The following is a 22117-nucleotide window of genomic DNA, read 5'->3' on the forward strand; positions in this document are numbered from 1 at the left end:
TAACGCACTTATGTGCAATTAACCGCATGCCATTGGTGAACACTAATTATGAAAAAGCCTATTAACTTGCAATCTTTGGCGATTAATTGCTGGAATTCGTCAAATTTTACATAAGCACCAGAACCACGAATGCGTATTTTGGACTTCTTTTTCACTACCGATTGAAATCAAAATTTGACAAAGAGCTACATTTGTAATCACAAAATCATATACCAAATTTGGTGTATTAATTTCTCCCCATTTTTGATTTATCACATCTACATGCTTGTGAAAGTACAGACTGAAAAATGGTCAACGTTGACGGATTTTGGCTCAATATCTTAATATATATAAATTACGTGTCACGTTGTTTGTCCGCGATGGACTCCTAAACTACTTAACCGATTTTAATCAAATTTGCACACAGTTTGATCTAACTTAAAAGATAGGATAACCCTTTTTTTTGAATTTTTAATTAGAATTTTAATTATTAATTAAAAACTAACTTTCCCTCCAAAAAAATCGTTTCATTTTCCTCACCGCCAAATGAGTACGGCTTCAGTGTTTTTTTCCCAACAGTCATGAGGCTAGGCTTAAGATTTTTCTGCTGATTATTTGAAACGATTCTATTTATTTTCTTAATGTTTGATGCATTTAAAATTAAACATTGTTAATTAATCCATGTTTCATATTCATTCTTAAGTACTTTTGAATTAAAATAAAACAGAATAAAGGAAATTAAAAATTTTTAATCTGCATAGCGTTACCCCAACTGGCGTAGAAAAACTCACGCATTTGCGTTGCCGTAACTGGCGTTGAAAGTTCACGCATGCGCATTGTGTTCTGATTGTTGACATGACAACCATTATCAACGGATGATTTAAATTATTTTTAGGTTAGTTGCATGTTTTTGTAATTAAATTGTATTTATGTTAGTTATATATTTTTTGTATACGCTTATAGTTTTAAGTAAATCGTTTTTTAAGTAGTTTTTTTTAACCTGTTTTCAACCTATTATTTTAAACGATTCGTTTTATTTTCTTAGTGTTTGATGCTTTTAAAATTAAACATTGTTAATTAATCGTTCTGGTCATGATGAATCTGAGAATATTTTGTTGACAAATTCTTGAAATATTACATAAATTAGGAAAGATATTCTTTAGTGCCCATAAAGTTTAAACGCTCAGTGACTGTTTTCAGTAATCATATTATAAAAAAAAATGCTTTGTTTCAGTAAAAAATATTATTATATTAATTGCAGATTAATCCTTCCCACTTTAATTTAAAGAATAAATTCTATGGGAGCCAACAGAAAATTAGAGAGATACATATCATGTTATGACTGAAGGCATTTATAATATTATGAGTGAATTATATGCCTATCAAAATTTGAAGTTTTAAAATATTTTGATGAAGAAGCTATTAAAGTAGGAATTGCATTATATTTAATTATTAAAATTTTAACGAACATTAAGATTGGCGAACCGGCTGGTCGCCAAAGGCGACTAGTTTGATATATATCTATATTTCAGGAGTTAAATTTTTACTTGAATCCATCCGTCCAATTCTTTTTGTTGCTGTAGTTATCGATTTAAATTACATTTGGACAGCCAGCCAGACAGATTTCATTCAAAATTTGATAGAAATCTACGAATTTGGTGTAAAGATTATTTCATACGTCTAGCTCAATGTTTTTGAGTTACTGTGTTCTCAGACATACAGACAAATATAATTCCAAAATGTACTTCCCGGACGCAGGAAAGTCTGAAACGGAGAATCTTGAGTTCGAATTTTTCATCGATTATTATACCATCTCTTTGTATTCTTAACATGCATGAAAGTAAAGAGCGGTCGAAGTTATTGGTTTAAAACAATTTTCAATTCTTATCCTTTAAAGGAATAAAGTTATCAAAAAATTTTTTACGGGGTAATCTTCCTGAAGGAATGCTCGAAGTACCATTCAAAAGTGTAATAATCTTTTTACATAAATTTTCTACAGGTATTTATTTTTTAATAAAAAAACATATGAAAAAAAACACAAATATATAAAAATTAAAATGAAATCTACGATTGTGCAAATTTTAAGTTATTATGTGAGAACATTATTATTTTTAAAGTCATTATTTGTCTTAATTAATTTAAGTCTCATTAACCAGTTTAAACCTGGTTTGAAACAATCACAAAACTTCTCTCTCTCTCTCTCTCTCTATATATATATATATATATATAATGATAATTTTTTAAAATTTTCGTTTAAAATTTTTCTAGCTGGCAAACAAAGTTTTGGAGCTTGAACAATTTTGAGATGAAATAATATCTATGATGTCATAGTTCTACGTCAACCTTTTAAAAACGCATCTGCTGTGAAAGAAGCATACGTAATAATAAAGCAATACTCGTAAAAGCAGGTCAACCTTTTGAAAACGCATCTGCTTTCAAAGAAGCATACATAATAATAATGCAGCAACACTGGTAAAAGCAAGTAAAAAAATATATGCTATTAAAAGATGATGAAAATTGCCATTTCTGCTTTATTCATTACCTACGCGATTTCGAGCTTTAAAACCTGCTAACCAAAACAACATCATGTTCTCACATGATAAAAAATAACATCATGTTCTCACATGATAATAAAGCAAGATACTGGAAATCCTTAATTTATTGGAGGAAAGACGGTAGATCTAAATTACACAAATTCAGGGAATATAATATTCTCATTTACATTTGTAATGTTATAAAACAAAATATTTTTCGTTAGTATTCTCGTAAACTTATTTTTGAAATAAGAATTCTTTTTTAAATAAGTATTATATTTCTTCATTGTTTGGACATTAGTAATTTAATATTTCATTACTTTTTTACAGAATAGTAAAAAAGATGAATAACAAAATTAAAATTACAGATAACTTTATTATTAATGAATAAGTTATAAATATTTTAAGTGGAATGCTTTTGTTTTGAGATACCCCTTCAAACTAATAGTTATTTATGCTCTTTTATTCTATCTATTTTCCTTAGGCTTTTCCGGTGCAACTGAAAAAAAATTCCCTTATTTGTATTACTAAAATCGTGATCAAACGATATAACAATGTATTCAATGGGAGTAGTAAAAAGATTTTGAAATTCATAAAATAATTACTCAGAATAGCAATTTCTAATTCTTCTATCACATTTAGAACAGAATTGATAATATTGGAGCAGCTTTTATCGGATGTAATGTGTTTAACCCTGTCATTACTCACCTGGCCCAAGACGGCAGTGTAAGTTTTAAGCTTGTGAACTTGTTTTTGTTTCAAACGAAATATGCAGTTGTAAAACGAGTTAACACCAAGGATATCCTTGGAAGAGAGATACCAAGTATTCATACTTGACAATAATGACTCGCTTTTCCTCGCAATATAGCTTCAAAGGTTTACAGAAAGAATAAGGTATTTAAGTTTTATTTATGTGAAATATACTCTGAAAATATAATTCAGAAATAATTTTTAAAGTGCATTTATTTTTATTTATTAAATCCTGCTTTGAATTGAATAAAAGAAATAGTAAAATGCAAGAATACTGCACATAAATTTATACAGATAATGTTGTAAAATGCAAGAATACTGCACATAAATTTATACAGATAATGTTGTAAAATGCAAGAATACTGCACATAAATTTATACAGATAATGTTGTAAAAGGCAGCACGGGATTTTGCTCTACATTTTTTGCTCCCGGTACTGATAACGTTCTTTCTATACTTCTAATATAGACAACGTTCTCTATATTTACATGTCACCAGAACCTTGATCCTGAATCGCGTTTCTAATCTCTTCCATAACTTCTCGCTCTACAGCGCTTTGTTCTCAAGTTCCAGAAAGCATCCTACGTCCCCCTGCAGTTTTAAATTTACTAATCAAATTTTCAAGCAACTCACGGACAGTGGCTCTTTTCTTATATTTTTAAGACGACGATGTTCTTTAATTTTTTTTGCAACTTATTGCTTATTACCATCTAGTTCAATATATTTGAGATTACTAACTCACTTCCAAGCTTAAGTTTCTACTAAGAATATTTGAAAATAGGATTTAAAAACAAATCATACTCTTTCGCGTATTTTTAAGAAGTAAATGAGTTCACATGATATTATCAATACGAGGAATAATGCCTTTTGCTTTGCATTGTAACGACTGCAAAACCTGGCAAAAAAAAAAAAAAAAAAAAAAAAAAAAACTTTAGATTGCTATGTTGATGGTGGAAGCATCCTGCCGCCATGGAGATTTCCCGTAAAGTGTTTCGTTTGGCTTAGTTTATAAATTCCGTTTTAGATGTTTTTATCTATTTGTTTGAGCTCTGTCTGCGGTAGTCAAGAATAAAAAAAGTTAATTCCTGTATACTTCCATAGTTATGACAGCTATTTTAACTAATGACTTATGTGGTTGATTATGAAGCCACTTATTTTTTAAGAATTTCTTATTCTGTTTCCTAATTTATTAATACTTTACCGTCCGCAGGTCTTGTAAAAATTTCTTCGCTTGTCGCCGGCAGCATTAATTAAGATTACTTCGCTTGTCGCCGGCAATTTTTGAGGTTATTGGGAGATTATAAACTGTCAAGTTTTACTAACACATTAAGTAACATTAACACTATGAGATGTTGCCGGCCGTTGAGCGATACTTTATGCATGGCACTATTGTGGTATCCTAGCTTTCGGTCCTCTTTTTCTGTCCCCATTCTTCTATACAACAACAACAACAAAAAAATAAGGAAGTAACAACGGTTTTCATCATCCGAAGTTTATGATGAAGCACAAGAAAAATCTTTAATGAAAAAAAAAAAAAAAATCTTCGAATGATTTTCCCAAGATGATTAAAAAAAAAAAAACATTTGAGGAATTTGAGTTTCTTTCTCGTTTCAGCTGTTATTTTTCATATTTTTGCTGTTACATCAAAATGTAACATTATAGCAGTGGTAACGAACGATCGACTTATGGCATTTCATAGCTGCATAAAACAGTTACATATCACATATAACTTGAGCGTAGATGTAGCTAATCTATTAAAGTGTTTTCTACCAATAAAATGCTTTGGAAAATTTGACTTGCAGCATTTTGATGTTAGAACGATATATATAAATGTCAAACTGGGATTTGGAGAGCTATATTTTAATTTAGAGGATATGAAGTATGTCTTAATTAATGTCTTCGTTAGGAACACACAAATAAGTGGAACTTTCTTTCGATATTTTTTTTGATAGAATTTTCATTGATTCTCTGCAATCATTCTATCATATCAGAACTTGGCGATGAATGAGATAAAACTATAATTTTTAATTTGGTTAGTTAACGAGCAATCATTTTGAACTTTTGCCAAGTTCTCAGAAAAGTCCTCTAAGGATTTTCCATTTTAGGCGATTCGTGGGTGTGGTTACATGTGCCATTTTAAGCATGGGATGTTTCGGAGGTAAAACAAAAATTTCATTTACTTATGGTTAAAATTAGATATCTTAAGACAGTTTTCGAATGAATAGTAATCGTTGTGGTATTGTCGAATTTTTTTTTTAATACTGTCATAACTAGGCATTTCTGGTTTAGTATTTTCATTAGAATCATTTAATTCTAAACATCACATTGCTAAATGATTTCCTGTAGTTAAAATGTAGCATAATCATCTCCAATGTGGAATTAATTCGGTGAATCATGGTTAGTGCGACGTCCAGGGATGTTAGAATGTCGGAGAGTGATCAATTAATTTTTCTTCAGAACCCCAGTAATATAAAAGAAATTTGGTAATTTCGATTTGACCGATATGTATTTTTGCACCATCTTATAGTATTATCTTTCAATCTATTCCATTTCCATGAATAAGTTATTATCCTTCATTTATGTCCTTTATTTTCGAATGAAATTAAATAAAAGTCTTAGAACTATGTTCTTCGAATAAACGACTAATTTTTTTTAAATCATCATCATCAATTGTAAAATGTTTACATTTATATTAATTGGATTTATGGATAATTTTTAGTTATTCACTTAAAATGTGAATTAATTTTAATTAATTCATAATTATTTAAAGACTTGCACTTGCTTTCAGTGCCATAAAAAGTTTGATTCTGCAATGGGGGAAAGTTTGGGGCCAAACTGTGTTCAAAAGTATAATAACTCTTTTTATTTTAAGAACAACGGTTTTCTGCTTTACGAAGAGAAAAAAAAAATCAATTTTTAACTTTAACTTGGTTTCTATAACTTATGTGCATCAAATTACAGAGATAGAAGTTGGATTTGTTTTGTGTAATAAAATTTAAAATTCCTAAAAATTATAATTTGAAATACATTTTTCAAAATTTAGAGTTTTAGTTATAGCGTTCTTGAACTTCGTCGTCAAATATTCGACAAATATTAACTCTGTACATAGATAAAAGAAAAATTTCCCCAAATATTTCTAATTGAAACTTTTGTACAACAAATTTCTTCCAATTTTATCGAAATAGGTTTTGTAAGACTTCACTATTTTGTGATATTTTCATTCAGAATAAATGTTTAGCAGAGGGATTGCATTAGTACAAAGCCTTCATCTTTTAAAATATTTGTTTAAACTTTGAAAAAGGTTTCGAACAATTTAATTTTTTAATTTTTTTTATTTGTTTTTCTATTAAAATTTTGATATTGATATTCGATAATGAAAATTTCAAGTTTACGATTACTTTTGTCCTTTGACACAGAAATATTTCTGATTCTAATCTCCGAAGTCAAGGTTTCGCTAATAATTATAAATCAGATAAACTTCATTTAAATGGCTTCAGAACAATGTAACGAAAACAAACAGCACAAATCTCTTATGTTTAATTACTCATAATAAAATATATAAACCCTAAGAATTTATATATTTTTTTTGTACAACGTTGGCTTATCTTCTACAAAAATACAATTTTAAATTTTTCCTAATATAATATGCAGATTATAATTTTATCAAAAGATTTATTCGTATTATTGCTGTTGTATTATATTGTGTCTTTACATTTTTACTGTAACAGGAAAGGTTTTATATTAATTAAAGTCTCTTACTTTTTATCTCTTTTTTAGCATAATTTAAACTTCTTTCTTTTAATCTCACTCCAAGGTATGAGTTATTCTCATCTTTTCAATAAAATAATTATATGTTCAAACTATAGCATATTGATATTGAATTTCAGTTTGAAATATAAAATCTTTTTCAAAAATTATAAATGATAAAATAAATGAAAAACATTTTGTAATATTTGTGATACTATCGAGATAATGATCAACAAAAAGGCGCGATTGCTAATAAATAAATAATGCCATTTGTTATTATAAAGCTATTTATCTCAACTTTAATTTGACATCATTTGATTATTTTAGAATTCAGCAGCATAGCATATCAGACTTAAAATTTATCTAATGTTCGAAATATATGGATTAATGGATATATTTGATAAGAATATGGCCCAAATTAGACTAAATGTTTATTACGTTCTTATTGTATACTTCACTTATATCTGTTGTAAAAAAATATATCAATATTTTATTTCATAATTGAAGTCCCACTACATCCGTATTTCATCTTTAGTATGCTATTTCATATATATCTGTAGTAAAAAAAACATGTCATAATTGATGTCATATTTAGGTTTTGAAAAAGTCTGAGAGAAACTATTTCACCTATAAACGCTTTGTAAAAGGTATAAAATATTGAGAAAAATTTGCGAAATATTTTTGATTAACTTTATTAGTAAAGTAGGTGTAAGAATAAGAGAAAAGAGAGTTGAAAGAAATTTTGATCAAGTGGCTACGAGAGAAAATTGAGAGACTTAACTAAAAAAAAAAAGACAGAGACGACACAGAGAATATAATAGTTGCATAGGTCTCTTTATTATACAGAACATTTTTGAGAACCAAATGGGATGAAGCTTTTATGATTCATTAACAAAATAGATGTAGGGTCTGCAACAGAAACAGTCCGCTAACATTGAAAGGAAGGCCACGGCGTTAGCATAGTAGCGACAGCCTCTTCTCCATCACAAGGCTCGCTTATACATGACTTATCTTCTATGCACCATAAGTCTAACCCTCTGTTGTAAAATATGTAACAATTTATATAAAAATGGAGCTTTTTTATCTCTTAATACGTAACGAACGTATGTACAAGATGGGTGAGATTATTATATATAGTATTAGTTAAGTAAGGAAGCAGGCAGGAGTGCAAAGTTAAAGGTTTGCATCAAGTTGCAGCGCATGCACTGGAAGGCCCCTAGGTGTGACCTGTGCAATGGCCCACTCAAAGCGAGTTGGTCCCCCGAGTACGGGAACGAAAACTCTCTCGGGGAAATCGAGAATAAAGTCAGCTAATATTCTAAATTATGAAGATTTCACTTCTTAATTTTTTTTCCTTAGTAATTTCTCAGAGTGTGCAGGTAAAAAAGATGGCCGTTTATTAGAAGTGTAAAGAAATTTGAGTTAAGTAGATGTCTCTATGCACGAGGATAGTAATTTCTTCGTCTAAATTACCTGATTTGTTTCTCTTGCGGTGAAATCGGATAGAAAGCATTGGAGTCGCTATGGATAGATAGCAAAGAGGAAACGGATTTTCTGTCTGATTTTATTTTGTTTGTTTTGCACCAGGCAATTTGAAGCCATGAAAAAAAGTTTATGAAAAAAAAGCGTGGGGCAACACTTGTGCTCTACTTGTGCCTACTTGTCTATAGCCTCTGTTTTTTTAGCTAAAAGTATTGCGCCCACGCTGCGGCCAGCACCTAATAGTGGACTATATATGTGTATGGGTGTATATTCTTCTATATACATCGATACACATATACGCATAAATATATTTTCATGTGTGTGTATATAGTTTATATACAATTCGAGAGCAGTTCAGTCTCAATCAGTCCATTCGCTCTTGCTTAGCAGGAGCTTAGGAAGAATAATCACAGCTATATAAGCATTCCAGCCTTCGGTAGCACCCCACTATGAGGACCACACGTAACTTATCACAGACCGTGGACTAGAGAGAAATGTGACTCGTCCTGATATGGGGTTGTTTTTCCGCCTCCCTGAGTGTGGAAATCCACCATCACTGCTGTGAGTCAGTCTCACCTTGCGATCTACAGCCAGTCATCTTGTTCTTGCAGAAGAGACACTCAGCCCAGCTCTCATGGATATCGTTATTTTTTGCTTGATTTTTTTAATATTTTTAATTCATTTCTTATATATATATTTTGTCAAGGCAACCTGGAACTTAACAGGGGTAGTTTAGGATGGGGTGGTACTGAGGAACTGAATGTCAACTCGAGTCCCTTTTTGTTGTTGTACTCGGTGGCGTAGCTATTGCGGTTGCAGGCGGTGCATATATTTTGCATGTGTAATACCAGAGCCCACTCTTATATATGTGCATAGTAGAAGTGGCTTCGGGCCCCTTAACCAGTCGAAGCACCGAGAACCCTTCCCGATTTAGCTACGCCACCGGTGTTTTAATTCCTGCAGTCTGGCAAACAAGGAGTCTCAGGCACTGTCTACATCATTTTGAATAGACACACAAGGCTCTGGCGGTAGAAAAATAAAAACCCAACGAACCCGATTTTTTTTTGTTTTCGAACTTTACACTATTTACACGTCGGATGATTGGGAACCCACGGGTCTTTTGGAGACATCGTCCCACGAAGTGGTCTTCCTCTCTGAGGCGGTCTTCCCGGCATTTGACGAATGCAAGGCCGATGTGGAGGATGTGATATGGACCGCCGAGGATGTTGGCAGGAGTGTTCCTTGCTGCACAGCAGCACTTGCTGTCCCGCCAACTACATCACCCGGCGGGTCCCACTCCTGGGAAGAGGGATGACCCGGCTCTGCAGAGAGGTGCCTGTTGAGGCGGACCATCCGAAGCCTTGGACGCTGCAACGAAAATGCAAAATCAGATATTCAGATGAATGCATTCTATTTCACATTTCTGGTTTTGCTTATTGAATTGTTGTGTAGAAGGTAAAAAATCTCAGCTAGCGGTTATACTAGTTAATATACCAGAAGAGAAAAAATAAATAAATGCACATACAAAAAATTTATTAAATCTTCTGTTATACATTTTCTTGGACATATGAGATAGCAATTTACTAATTTAATTGAAATTGATTTCAGTTTTGTAGACAAGAACCTAACAAGAAGTTTCAAGTGAAATATTTTGCAGAATTTTCGAACTCTGAGTAACTTGAACAGAAACTGTATCTAATTATTAAGTAAACCTGAAAAGCCACAAATTCACTCTTAATTTAAGATTCCAAATAAGGCTCAATTGTTGAGTTAAAACTCAACTATGGCTTCTAAATCATCAGCATTAAAAAAATTTGAGAATTGAAAAGATCAACTCGTTTGAAAAATTTGTGAAATAATTTATAATTTGTAAAATTTTAAATTCAACCTTCATAAATGTTTTGAAACATAGGAATCACAAAAAGACAATGTGTTAATTTGTTATGACATGAAGTTTTTTTTAAATACGATTTGTGGAGAATTAAATTTAAACTATTTCAGATGCTTGGTCAATCTTAAAAGAAGTTGATATGGTTTGTTGCAGAAGCTCCACAATTAAAAGCGAAGATTGTTTCACAAAATTTTTTTCTACGGAGTTATATCTATTTTTTATAATCTTTATTTATTCGCCATATTTACAGTTGAAATGTTATTTGGAAATTATCTGAAATGCAGATGAAGAATAATTTTAAGTATACTAACCTCCAGAGGTTGTGAGGCACACCTTGTTGGCTGTTCATGCGACTTCTCGCTGGCAGGTGTTGCAGGCACTGTCTTGGAGTGTTTAGAGGTTTCAATTTGTTCATCTAACTCAGAGTCATGAACAGTCGACAAAGGTTCCTGATCTTGACTCCTGTAGAAATAAATTAGCTTTGTTTATCTCTATCTCTACCCATAATAAATATGAGTTAGTGTGTGTCTGTTTCTCTGTATGTGTTTATCAACGCCTTACAGGCTTGACCCTTTGAATTAGAGGTTTCAAATTTCACACATATATATTTTAGAGTACCAGAATGTTAACCTCGGAGCAGTTTTTAAACTTTTGAATAGAATTCCAATTAATTAAACTTTAAGCAAAATTTTGGTATATTTCCGTGGTAACTTCTGAAAATATTACAGCACAAAACAAGTTTCACATCATCTTAAAATTAAAAAAAAATATATATATTTTTCAGTGATACCTATTAATTTTCCATATAATTTTTCTATTTTTAATAAATTAAAAAAATATTTAATGCAAATTTTGTAACAATATATTTCCTAAAATAAAATTAAAATTTAATCTGCATGGAGATGCTATGCGTGTATGAGAAAAATTAAATTTTACTTTTGTGTTATCATTACGTAGACAAAAACTCAAATTAAAAAAAAAAAAATTGAGTTAACTCTCCAGTCAAATTAAACCTTGAGAAACGTATTTTTCAGCATATACTTGTTCAAAATAAAATAAATATAAAATATGATATCTTCCAGAAAAATAAACGCAACAAAAAGTTTTCTATAATTTTTAAAATATCCACCTATATTCAATAATTTTGTATTATTGAAGGAAATTGGTTATATATATACATGATATCCACTGTATGCGGGGCGTAAAGCAAATTTTAAAATCATTATGAAAGGCATATTTATCTAATAAGGAAAATGATCTAAACGAAGTAAAGAATAATGTTTTATGCAGCTTGAGTCCGTAATTTTTCTTATTTATGTCATTTAAATACTTTTGAAATTAAAATTCATTTCTGCATTTTATGATGAATCAGAATTCAATTATGAAAAATTTTATATCCTGCTTTCAGGTAAAAAAAAAAAAAAATTAGCTTTATCAAAAACGTTTTTGTGTTGCTAATGTTTTATCACTTCCATTTGAAATTTAAGTTAAAATAGTACGAGAAATGATTGAAAAAAAAAATTAAGAAAATATGTAGCAATATGAACAAAAAGATTTAAAACTTCTTTTATTATATAAACTGTATAAATAACAAAAGTTGAATTTAAAAAATATTTTGTTGAAGATGCCATTAAGACAAGTTATATAAAATATTTATTTGAAAATTTCATCGACCATTCAGTCCCGCGAACCATTGGTCGTCGAAGGTGCCTAGTTAATAATAAATGAATAACACAAAGTCGTTTCTCCGACTGTAAATGATTTTGTTCTTTTAAATACATTTTAAGGTTTAACATACATTAAAATACAATGTAAGTTTCATCATATATTTTAATTAATACTAATCTAAGTTTGAAAACTGAATTCATAAGTTTAAACAACAAAAACAGAAATATTAATTTGCGTTTGGATTTAGTATCTTGTATACTTACCTGGGTAAATCGAGGCTCCTGCACATGTACCTGAGCGAGACCCCGTCAGGCGTCAGAGCGGATAAGCTCCCTTGAAGACTGACCGCTCTCCTATACTGCCGACCGCGGGGCTTCCCACCAGGTTGCCTGAATGGTTGTTGGGCCAAACCGTCTTCAGGAGTTAAATCAGAGGACAGGGACACCAGATCCTTAGAGACGGTCGTCGTATTGCCTAAGAGGGAACCGCCGGAATGCGCAACTATGTGGGACAGCAACTGCATGATGGTCTGAATATCTGTGGTCAAGCGCGTTTCTATTGTTCGTACTTGCCTATGAGAAATGAAACAATTAACTTATTTCATAATAAGAATTTGAATATATATTTTAAATATATTTCAAAAAGAATAAATTTTACTTGAGAATTTGTTGAGAATTTGAAATGAAAATTATTTACAATTCCTTTTCTTTTTTGTATATTCTCCAATAATTTTAGAGGCTGTTTCCTATTATAGCAGCATTATGTAATATATTACTCACATTGTTTAGAAAATGCATCAATGTATTTTGAAGTACATAATATAAAAATATGAATTTATTTAATTTAATGAAAATAGCAATCAATGCGTGGCTCTTTAATATTTTCTGATAGATGAGATGAATAAAAATGTGAGTGGTAATGTGAAATATTTGTAGTTATTATAACAATTTTAAACATTTTTCTTGAATATTTTTAATTTTTTTAAAAATATATACCAATTTTGAAGTAAATTTTAATATTTTTATTTTATTTTATTTCATTATTATACTGTAAATAGAATTTCATTATTAGACTGTATCTATGAGGCCTTTTATTTCTTTCCGATTTTTCAGGGTTCAGCTTGAGTTTAAAAATTCTCAATGCTCATGAAAGACGGAAGATCTCTTTATTAGAAGGGAATGAATTGAAAAGCTTTTAAACTTACAAATTATGAATTATAAATTATTTTTTTCGTTTCAATTTAGTATTTCTATTTGCCACAAGTATCATCATTAAAGTTCAAGATGTATAAATTCCTTGGCAAAGTCTTCATGTGGTTTCGAAACACTGACAACTAATTACTTTTTTAACAATACTTGTTAATAAAACTTGTAAATTTTCAAACTTTATTTTAGGCAAAAATGGCAAACTGATTGGACCGAGAAGGTAATTAAATAAAAAAAATGAATGAAAAATTGAATAAGTGATGTGTGGCAAATTTTGTATATGAGAGAGTCACTGACCTACTAAGGTTGTCTAACTTTGCTTCTAGCATGTGAGTGTTTGGCTTCGAATTAACTATAGGGAAAGGCTGGTGGTGAGGGGACGTGAGATCGTCTCCAGGACTATTTCCATTGACAGAACTACCAGTGAGTGGTATAGTGACGCTAGAACTCGACCGGGCTCCACTGCTGGACGTTCCGCCAGCCATGGTCCCTAGGCGTCCCGGCCCAGAGCAAGGTCGCCTCGTTTCTACAGTATTTTCTAAGATGCTTCTTTGACTAGAGGGAATGTGCTGCTGGGAAGATTGGAAAGTAGCTTGTGGACTGAGAATATTTCCTGTAGACCCAGGAGTTGAATCGACAGATGCTGTCTGGGAAGCTGTAGGAATAGAAATGTAACAAAGGTTTTGAGAGTCATTTGGTAAAAAATATTTTTATTACAACTCAAAAATTATTACATTTGACAAATAAAGTAAAAATCTAAAATTCATTTTAAAGTTATCTGATGAAATAATTCTCGATAAAATAATTTTCTGTTTGAATTTATAAAAATTCAGTAAAATATTGTAATATGAATTATGTAGGAAATATGAATTATGTAGAAGCTTTGAGCATATATAAATATAAAAAAAAATAAATAAATAAAAAGAGCAAAAAAAAAAAAAATTTTTTTTTAGTAAGATAATAGTTGCAGACACATATTAGAGTTTTTCTTTGTAGAAATTATGACAGAGAAAAAAGAAAATAGATTAGAAAGGAATCAACATTACAATTTTAATTTGTAAAAAATATTCATCTTCTTTGAACTAATTTTTGTTTCTGAAAATACAGTTTTCACTAGCTGCCACAGATTACAATTTTAACATTTCTATACTTTTTTGGTTTCAAATAATAAATTCATGGCCGGATTTCTTACAATTCAAATTTCTTGGACATTTGAATATATATAAAATCTTTTTTTGTGAATTCATCAAATTTTTATATCCGCTTGATGTACGTTTAAAAATGTAAGAATTGTTTTTAATCCTTAATAATAATAAAAAAAACTAGCAAATCCCTATTTATTCATTTATACGAAAGTTTTCTAACTTTACTTTGCATTTTGAATTTTGTTAGGTAGTCATGCTCTATCGTATATTTTTTTCTGTCATGGATTATGATGAATTTCAAAACTTTTATTTTTATTTTTAAAATTCATAGGCTTTATGAAGTTGTGAAAATCTCATTTTTTATATGCAAAATGCTAGTTATAAATAATAACTTTTTGTGTTTATTACTTTGTAAAAAAATTTGCAAAATAGAAAAAAAAAGCATGTATGTTTGTTTCTATTTCTATTATTTGATGGCATTTTTAAACTCTAAACTTATCGGCGCTTCAATGTCCATCAAATTTTTCAATAACTGATATAAAGCTATAACAAAGATAAAAAAAAGTTACTTCTGTCTTTATCAATCTGTAATGAAACGAAATCCATACTAGGTTCAACAGCATCTAACAGTGGAGTTTTTTCTTTAGTCTCATGTGGCTCCGCTTGAGTTTCAGGTCGAGCCATCGTAAGACTTGGAGGGCGAGATGCTAAAGGCTCCTGAGCTTGCTGCGTGACTACTACAGCCGATAAAGGTCCTGTTGCTAGGCTGGTGACTGTAGCTATTGCGCCTGCTGAAAGAAAACGAATGGTGACAAACGAAAGAGGTTTCACTGATAGTGATATGCACTTTGCTATTGTTTTCATCTCTAAACCAGTGGGAATGATTTCCTGGAAACTTTCTCGCATACTCTCAAATAAAGATATCGTCCTCTCGTATAAAAATTACAGATATGAGGTACGGCAGCGAATGTTACAAATGTTTAGAGCCCCCCCCCCCCCCCAGCATGATCATTTTGTGTTTCATAACATAGTGAAGCATACCGAATATGCATTTTGGATGCGTTTTTTCCAACTGATAGCAGCTAAAATTAGACATAGAGCAATAATTTCAGCATCCAGATCGCATACCAGATTTTTGAAATGAAATGAAATTTAAATTGATGTGTTTTTGAGAATCGCGTTTGCAGCATATGAATACACAGACTGACAGTCATTCAACTCTTTGATGAATTTGATTCAAACGTTGATGCGGATATATATATATATATATATATATATATATATATATATATATATATATATATATATATATATATATATATATATATATATATATTACATCTATATATTGGAACTTATATATTAAATTATATTTATTAATCCCTTTGTTGCTATTGTGTTTTCTTGCTCTATCTTGGAATAAATTTTGCTCAAAATTTCCTAGTAATCTACAAATATGAAGCAAAGATCTCATACCAAATTTCATTCATCTAAATTAAAGCGTTTTTTAAGTTCTGCGCACAGGCGGATAAAATCAATTTTTAAGACTCAAGGAGATTTGAAGAGTATAGATTCGCTAAAATTCTGGAATAGAATTTTCCGATACTTTTTCTTTGCATATTTCGTATAAGAAAAAAGTATCCTTTCTGTTATTTTGCTCGAAAATTTATGTTATAGTAAAGGTCGAAAAATTAAAAAAAAGTACTCAATCAATAACAGGTATTTGATTTTAAGAAAGAAATTATTAATTTAACTTGTATGCAATGAAATTATACGATAAAACTGGATCATTGAATGAAATGAACGGAGGAAAGACTCATTCCCCCAGTTAGTTTTTATCATTTTGCTTTGCGTTCTTATCCTAGTGATAAGATAGATGTTTCTTGTACCGTTTTTTTTTCTAAAAGCAACAAAACGACAATACATCTAAAAATTTTCAAGTGTAGGAGCGTTAAAATTTTACGAAGATTTTTTTTGAAACCTTTCCTTGAAATCTAAATACTTTTTTTCAATGTACATGAAAGAGAAAGATATTTTTCCATTTTGCGTTCATCTTAAATCAATTTTATATTCGAATACTACATTTTCATCCCATAATTTTATTAGTAAAAAATTATTATTTAGATTGACGTTCTTCCAATAATTTCGAGTTATACTACAAGTATTTCTGAATTAAATATAATTAAATCCTTTTTCTAAAATGATCTCTGACTTCTAGAGAATATTTCGAAGCAAAAATGGGAATGCATGATAAAAAATGTTGCTAAGAAAAAAAAATAACGTTTACTTTCAGCACTAGTGAATGAACACAAGTTGAATAAAAGAGAGAAAACCGATTTGTAGTAACCGGAATGCTTCTATATAAAGGAAGCATTCATCATATTTAAAAGAAAATAACTACAATCGAGAAAGAAGTTACGAATCTGAGTTGAAAAAACAACAGCAAAAGTTTTTACATTGCTACACAAACACCAACAGTTTTTATATATTGTTTAAACATACTATTCTAAAATACGATAAATTATTGTTACTAAAAGAAACCACACATTTGGAAGCATTATAGTTCACATTGATAGTTTAAACATACAACTACATATCACAATCAAGCAAGTTAGAAAATAAAGCAACACTTATAGCATATTTAGAACATGCGATAAAATGCAATACATACATCAAATTTGAGTATAATGTATCATATATATACAACATAGTATTGTGTTGTATATGCATACATATACCACATTATACGTATATGTGTACTTAACTATTATGTTGTGTGTGTATATATATAAACTCTAATCATGGTGATCATGGTCAACTGACTACTAAAGTAATAGAGATTTCCAATTGGAAAATAATTTAAATGCCATAAATAATCATTTATTGGCATGTTTTAATCAAATATGTCAAAAAATTACGAATTCTGTATTTTTATAGAATTTGTCTCAGTCTTATTATTAAAATTATTATTATTTAGTAAAACATTTTTTTACGCACTAATACTTTTAACAAAAAAGCTTTTTTTTAGACAAAAACTGATTTAGTTATATAGATTTAAATGTCATCATTTTAGACCATTTCGACAATTTCACGAAGTAAACGTACTAATCAATAAATGACTCTCCCTTGATTTGATTGTTGATTGGTGGCTAAAATAATGAAATTCGTTTTTCATGATATGGCCAGTTTTAGTCGCATGAAAGTAAAACTTTTTCGTTTAAAAGCCAGAACACCAAGAATATTTTATTAAATGTGACTAATAAAACTATATAAAATCTAGGATACAATAATTATTTTTAGAATGTATTTATTGATTCAAATAATATAAAATATAATTCTTTTTATCTGTTAAAACATTTTTCCTACAGGAAATATTTCCATATTTCCATTATTAGAAGTTAGCTATTCGAATGGAATTAAAGTGGAATATTTATGAATTTGATTTTTTTAATAATTTCTTATAAAGAAAAAATCTTTATTGTGTATGAATATTTGTATATTCAACAAATAATCTTAAATTATTTGCCTGTTTTTAAATAGGTCAATAGTGCAGATTCTGATTTTTTGCAGATGTTTAGAATTTTTCAAATACTAATTTGCAAGTATAAGGAGCGAAAGTATGAATCCAATTAAGTGTAATGAAATATATATTTCTAAGTGATCAATAAATGTCAAAACAATACTTGATCGAAGCATATATTTTGCATGTTAATGAATTCATATTACTATACAAATGGAAATCGTGATTTTCACTTAATAACGTAAGTTAAACAGTTACAATTTAGAAAAAAAGTGTCATGTTAAATTTGTTTGATAAAAGGAAAGTTAAAAAAACTAAGTATTTTATATTTGTCTACAAATTAATAAAAAGACATCAATATTTTGATATGCCCATGTATATAACATATTAAACAAACATTCCCAAAAGTCAACACTTAGCAATATAGAAATCTACAGACAACGCACTGAACACAGACAGCTAGCTACAGTGAAAACGCAGAGAGAAATTTCTAATTGAAGAGCAGCAACAACAAAGCACCAGACCAGAAATTACAGAAAGCACACATCGATAGAGTTCTTTCACAGCTCCGAACTGTATAGAAAAGGCATGCGACAACAGCAGAGTCATGCGACTTGCAGCAGCATACGTCGATACGAACACCAACCATGAAATAGCAAGCAAAACCTACCGCAGACTTCAGGCTTTGCCACCTTCGCGTCCGTGAAACTTCGTTTCAGGTCTTGGAGCAGTCCTGAAGGAACGATAAACTAAATCAATCAGACATTTCTCTGGAAAACAGTCTTAAACGAAGTTTAATTCTGTGGAAGTGATGAAATCACGGCGTTTTAACGTTAATTTTGATTCTTCAGGAGGAAGGATAATTTTTTACGGATTTGCAATTAATTGGTGTGATTAAATGAGTTTATCTACTTGGCTCCAAGTAGATAATTTTAAAGAATGAAATAGAAAGTTTAAATTAATATTTTAAGTGTAAAAGCAGATAAAAATTTAAATAATTCTGAAAAAAATTATGTACATTTGATCTGTTGGGAAGACAACATATAAACAAGACTTTACTTTAGCCCATGTTTCTAAGTTATAATTTCATAATTTTAAATTAGGAAATTAAATTTAGATGCTAGTTAAATTTTTTAAATTCATTTTCTTTTCGATCTCACGCAACATTTTAAAGCATAGTCTTAAATTTAAAAATTTTCCAGCAACACATTTGAAAGTTTACAAATTTATATAAATATTTATTTTTCAATTTATATTTCTTTTTATAACTTAAAATCATATTTAATGAATGTATTTAGGATTAATTTTACTCAATTTGTGAATCAAAATTTTTCCCAGATGCCTTTTAAACCTTTTTGTAATTTAATCTTCATTAGTGAAATAAAATTGTTTACAATACAAATAATAAATTGCTTGAAAAATGATTTTTGGAGAATAGAATTTCTTAGAATTATTTCAGTCTATATTGCCCTTCAGGAACCTACACTGACCTAAAATAAATTTTTTGAAAATGTCAAGTTTCTGTAGAAAAATATTTCTAATTAATTTGCAAATAAAAGTTTGCTAATCATTAACACTTTAGTTACTTGTTTTATAGAGTCTATTCAACTCCATAATCTATTTTCTAATATAACTATAATATCCACAAAGAGATTATTAACATAATATATTTATTTTGGAAAGTCTTATGTTGTTCCATATAGATTTATTTCATCAATTCATTCCACCAAATTAATACTTATCATAACAGTAAATCTAAATTTAAACTAAATCTACAATTTCATTACAAAAATTTCAGTTTTAGTACTGATGATGCTATTCTTTTTTTTTTTTTTGCAGCGATGGGTGATTAGATTTTAAAGCAGGACCAAGAAGCTCGTAAAAGCGCAACAAGGAATTTCTGTTACATTTGTTATAAACCTTTTGTTTTAAAGACTTGTCTTAAAGAAATCTAATTACAACATAAAATTAAATAATACTCAATTAATGATTATTAATTCTTAATTGTTATAATATTTGTATCGTAAATTACATTTTTATTGATTTAAGATAGGAAATGAATTTAGAAATCCAAATATCATTAAATGATGATTAGGGTTCGTACTTCTGATGTTTTATTTTCAGAGAGATGTATCATTATGCATTCTATACCCGAAATAAAATAAAACAAATAACAACAAGAAAAGAACTAAAACATAAAAGTTATATTAAAAATAATTAAAAAAAACTACATACCCCCTTAAAACCTGCCAAACATGATGACCGAAAACAAAAATGAATTACAAATAACGTTGTCAAAATAGAGCTATGGAGCATCTATTATATATAGTAAAATTTAGAACAGGAACCAATTAATTATCTGTATCAAACAACATGACAAAATCTGCCCAATTCATGGATAATTCTGCTATAATGAAATAAATAAATGCTTAGAAATCATAAACTTAAATAAAATAATAAGTAATAAAATAATAAAAAACAAGATAAATTGAATATAAAAAAGAATATTATTACTAAATAATTTCAGAGTTAATTCGCACTATATTTGAAATAATCATTGGTAATGTATATCCTTAAAAATCATTCTTCAAAAGTATACTTTAAGTATGTTGTACATTCAGTTTATAGATTATTGATATATTTTTTAGAAAAACTATTTTATAGGCTTTGCTACAGGATTATGTAGTTTGGAGGATACTAAATTCTTTGCATAATAATTTTTTGACTATAAAGAAATACAATTTCAAATTATCATCGTTTGCAATGTAGTAAAAGATCTAAACACGATACAATTTCTCAGTTCATTGAAATTGTAATTAATATTTGAAACAAGAAGTTGATCAATGCTATACTTAAAAAACTGTTTTGTTTTTCAGGATAAAAGTGCTTGGAGAGGTACTAATAGCTGCTAAAGTTAACCTCTCTATCTATTCTGCAATACGTTTCTACAAATATAGCTGAAGAATCTTTCGTTCATATTTTAGAATAATATGTGTGCTTTTCTTACAAACATTTTAATGACGAAGAAATATTATGATTTATGATTCATTTTGAAAGTATCATCAGTGGACCATTATATAGGGGTCTATCATTAATAAAAATCACAACTTACTTTACAAAAATTAAGATGATTTAGAATTTATTATTAAATTTGCACATTCACGGACAGTACGGTTACAAGTGTCATTTGCATATATGTATTTAAACTGTGCTATAAACACAAATAACGTCTATATCTATCAATAAAAAAATCCTCAAAAATGTGTTTTTTAATTGCCGCATCTACTAGGATATTGTTCTATGAATATTTCGAAAGAAAAGTTACATTAACCCAAAAGATAAAAATATTACATGACTAATTGTACCCACATATTAAAACTGCTCGTGAATGCGTTGAGGTACTTAATATGAAATCAATTTTCTTGTTTCTGGAAATAAAATAAACTCAATTATTTATAAATAATTTAATATTTAGAGAATAACTACTAAAAATTCTTCTACGAGACTACAGATATTCAAATGAAAATTACGGACACGATTGTGCTAAAAGCAGAGAGAGAATTCTGATTATGAGAATATTTACCTGCTATCGAATGCAAAGTGCCAGACCTTTGCCGTTGGCCAAAATTGAGGTTTGCGGGAGTAACATCCTGTCCCGCTTTTGTTGGAGAGAATTCGAGGATTCCCATACCGCTATATCTGCGGTCCTCCTCATCGCTGAACCCTGTTCCTTCATCGCTGGAAGGTGGTCTGGGTCTTCTTCTTCGTCTTCTAGCTCTTGGGTACTGGTAAGCTGTGGTACGAGCCTCTTCCGGTGGTAGTATGGGCGTCAGGAGGGAGTTCGTACGGCTACCACCATCACCTGAAATAAAAGAAAAAAAATATTGTTACACCTAAATGGTCATAGGTCATTAATTCTATTCAAATTTTTCAATACAATAAACTAAAATGGTTTGCTGCGACCTGTAAGAATGTTATTCAAATCCATTAGTTTGTTATTAAAGTAGTTACTAACCTTAGTTTTGTTCTAACCCGGTTTTCATCTTTTATATGTAAATATTCATTCATTAACTGCATATTCGTTAACTCATTAAAATATTCATTAACTGCAATTATTTGAAATCTCACCGGTAGAAATAAACACTCACAAGGATCAAAGGAGAAAAAAAAAGCACCACAGTTTCTTCACGTTTACT

The 22117-nt window shown here is 29.5% G+C and overlaps 1 protein-coding gene across 10 annotated transcripts in view; it reads right to left on the bottom strand.

Annotated features, from left to right (window-relative positions):
- Nucleotides 1-7823: 7823 nt before the first annotated feature.
- The window catches only part of LOC129980900 (potassium voltage-gated channel subfamily H member 2-like), a 369894-nt gene continuing 355600 nt past the window's right edge, over nucleotides 7824-22117 (bottom strand). For 6 of the 10 annotated variants that reach the window (XM_056091370.1, XM_056091369.1, XM_056091364.1 and 3 more), the window contains 7 exons: nucleotides 21505-21783; nucleotides 18592-18654; nucleotides 14971-15192; nucleotides 13554-13911; nucleotides 12315-12623; nucleotides 10695-10845; nucleotides 7824-9860 (listed from right to left, as the gene is read on the bottom strand). In XM_056091370.1, coding sequence (XP_055947345.1) covers nucleotides 9579-9860; nucleotides 10695-10845; nucleotides 12315-12623; nucleotides 13554-13911; nucleotides 14971-15192; nucleotides 18592-18654; nucleotides 21505-21783 — 1664 coding nt within the window. In that variant the 3' untranslated portion in view covers nucleotides 7824-9578. The remainder of the gene's footprint in view (nucleotides 9861-10694; nucleotides 10846-12314; nucleotides 12624-13553; nucleotides 13912-14970; nucleotides 15193-18591; nucleotides 18655-21504; nucleotides 21784-22117) is intronic. The other 4 variants (XM_056091363.1, XM_056091365.1, XM_056091368.1 and 1 more) reach the window with 4 other exon arrangements.

Source organism: Argiope bruennichi, chromosome 8 (assembly GCF_947563725.1).
Source record: "Argiope bruennichi chromosome 8, qqArgBrue1.1, whole genome shotgun sequence".
Lineage (NCBI taxonomy): Eukaryota > Metazoa > Arthropoda > Arachnida > Araneae > Araneidae > Argiope > Argiope bruennichi.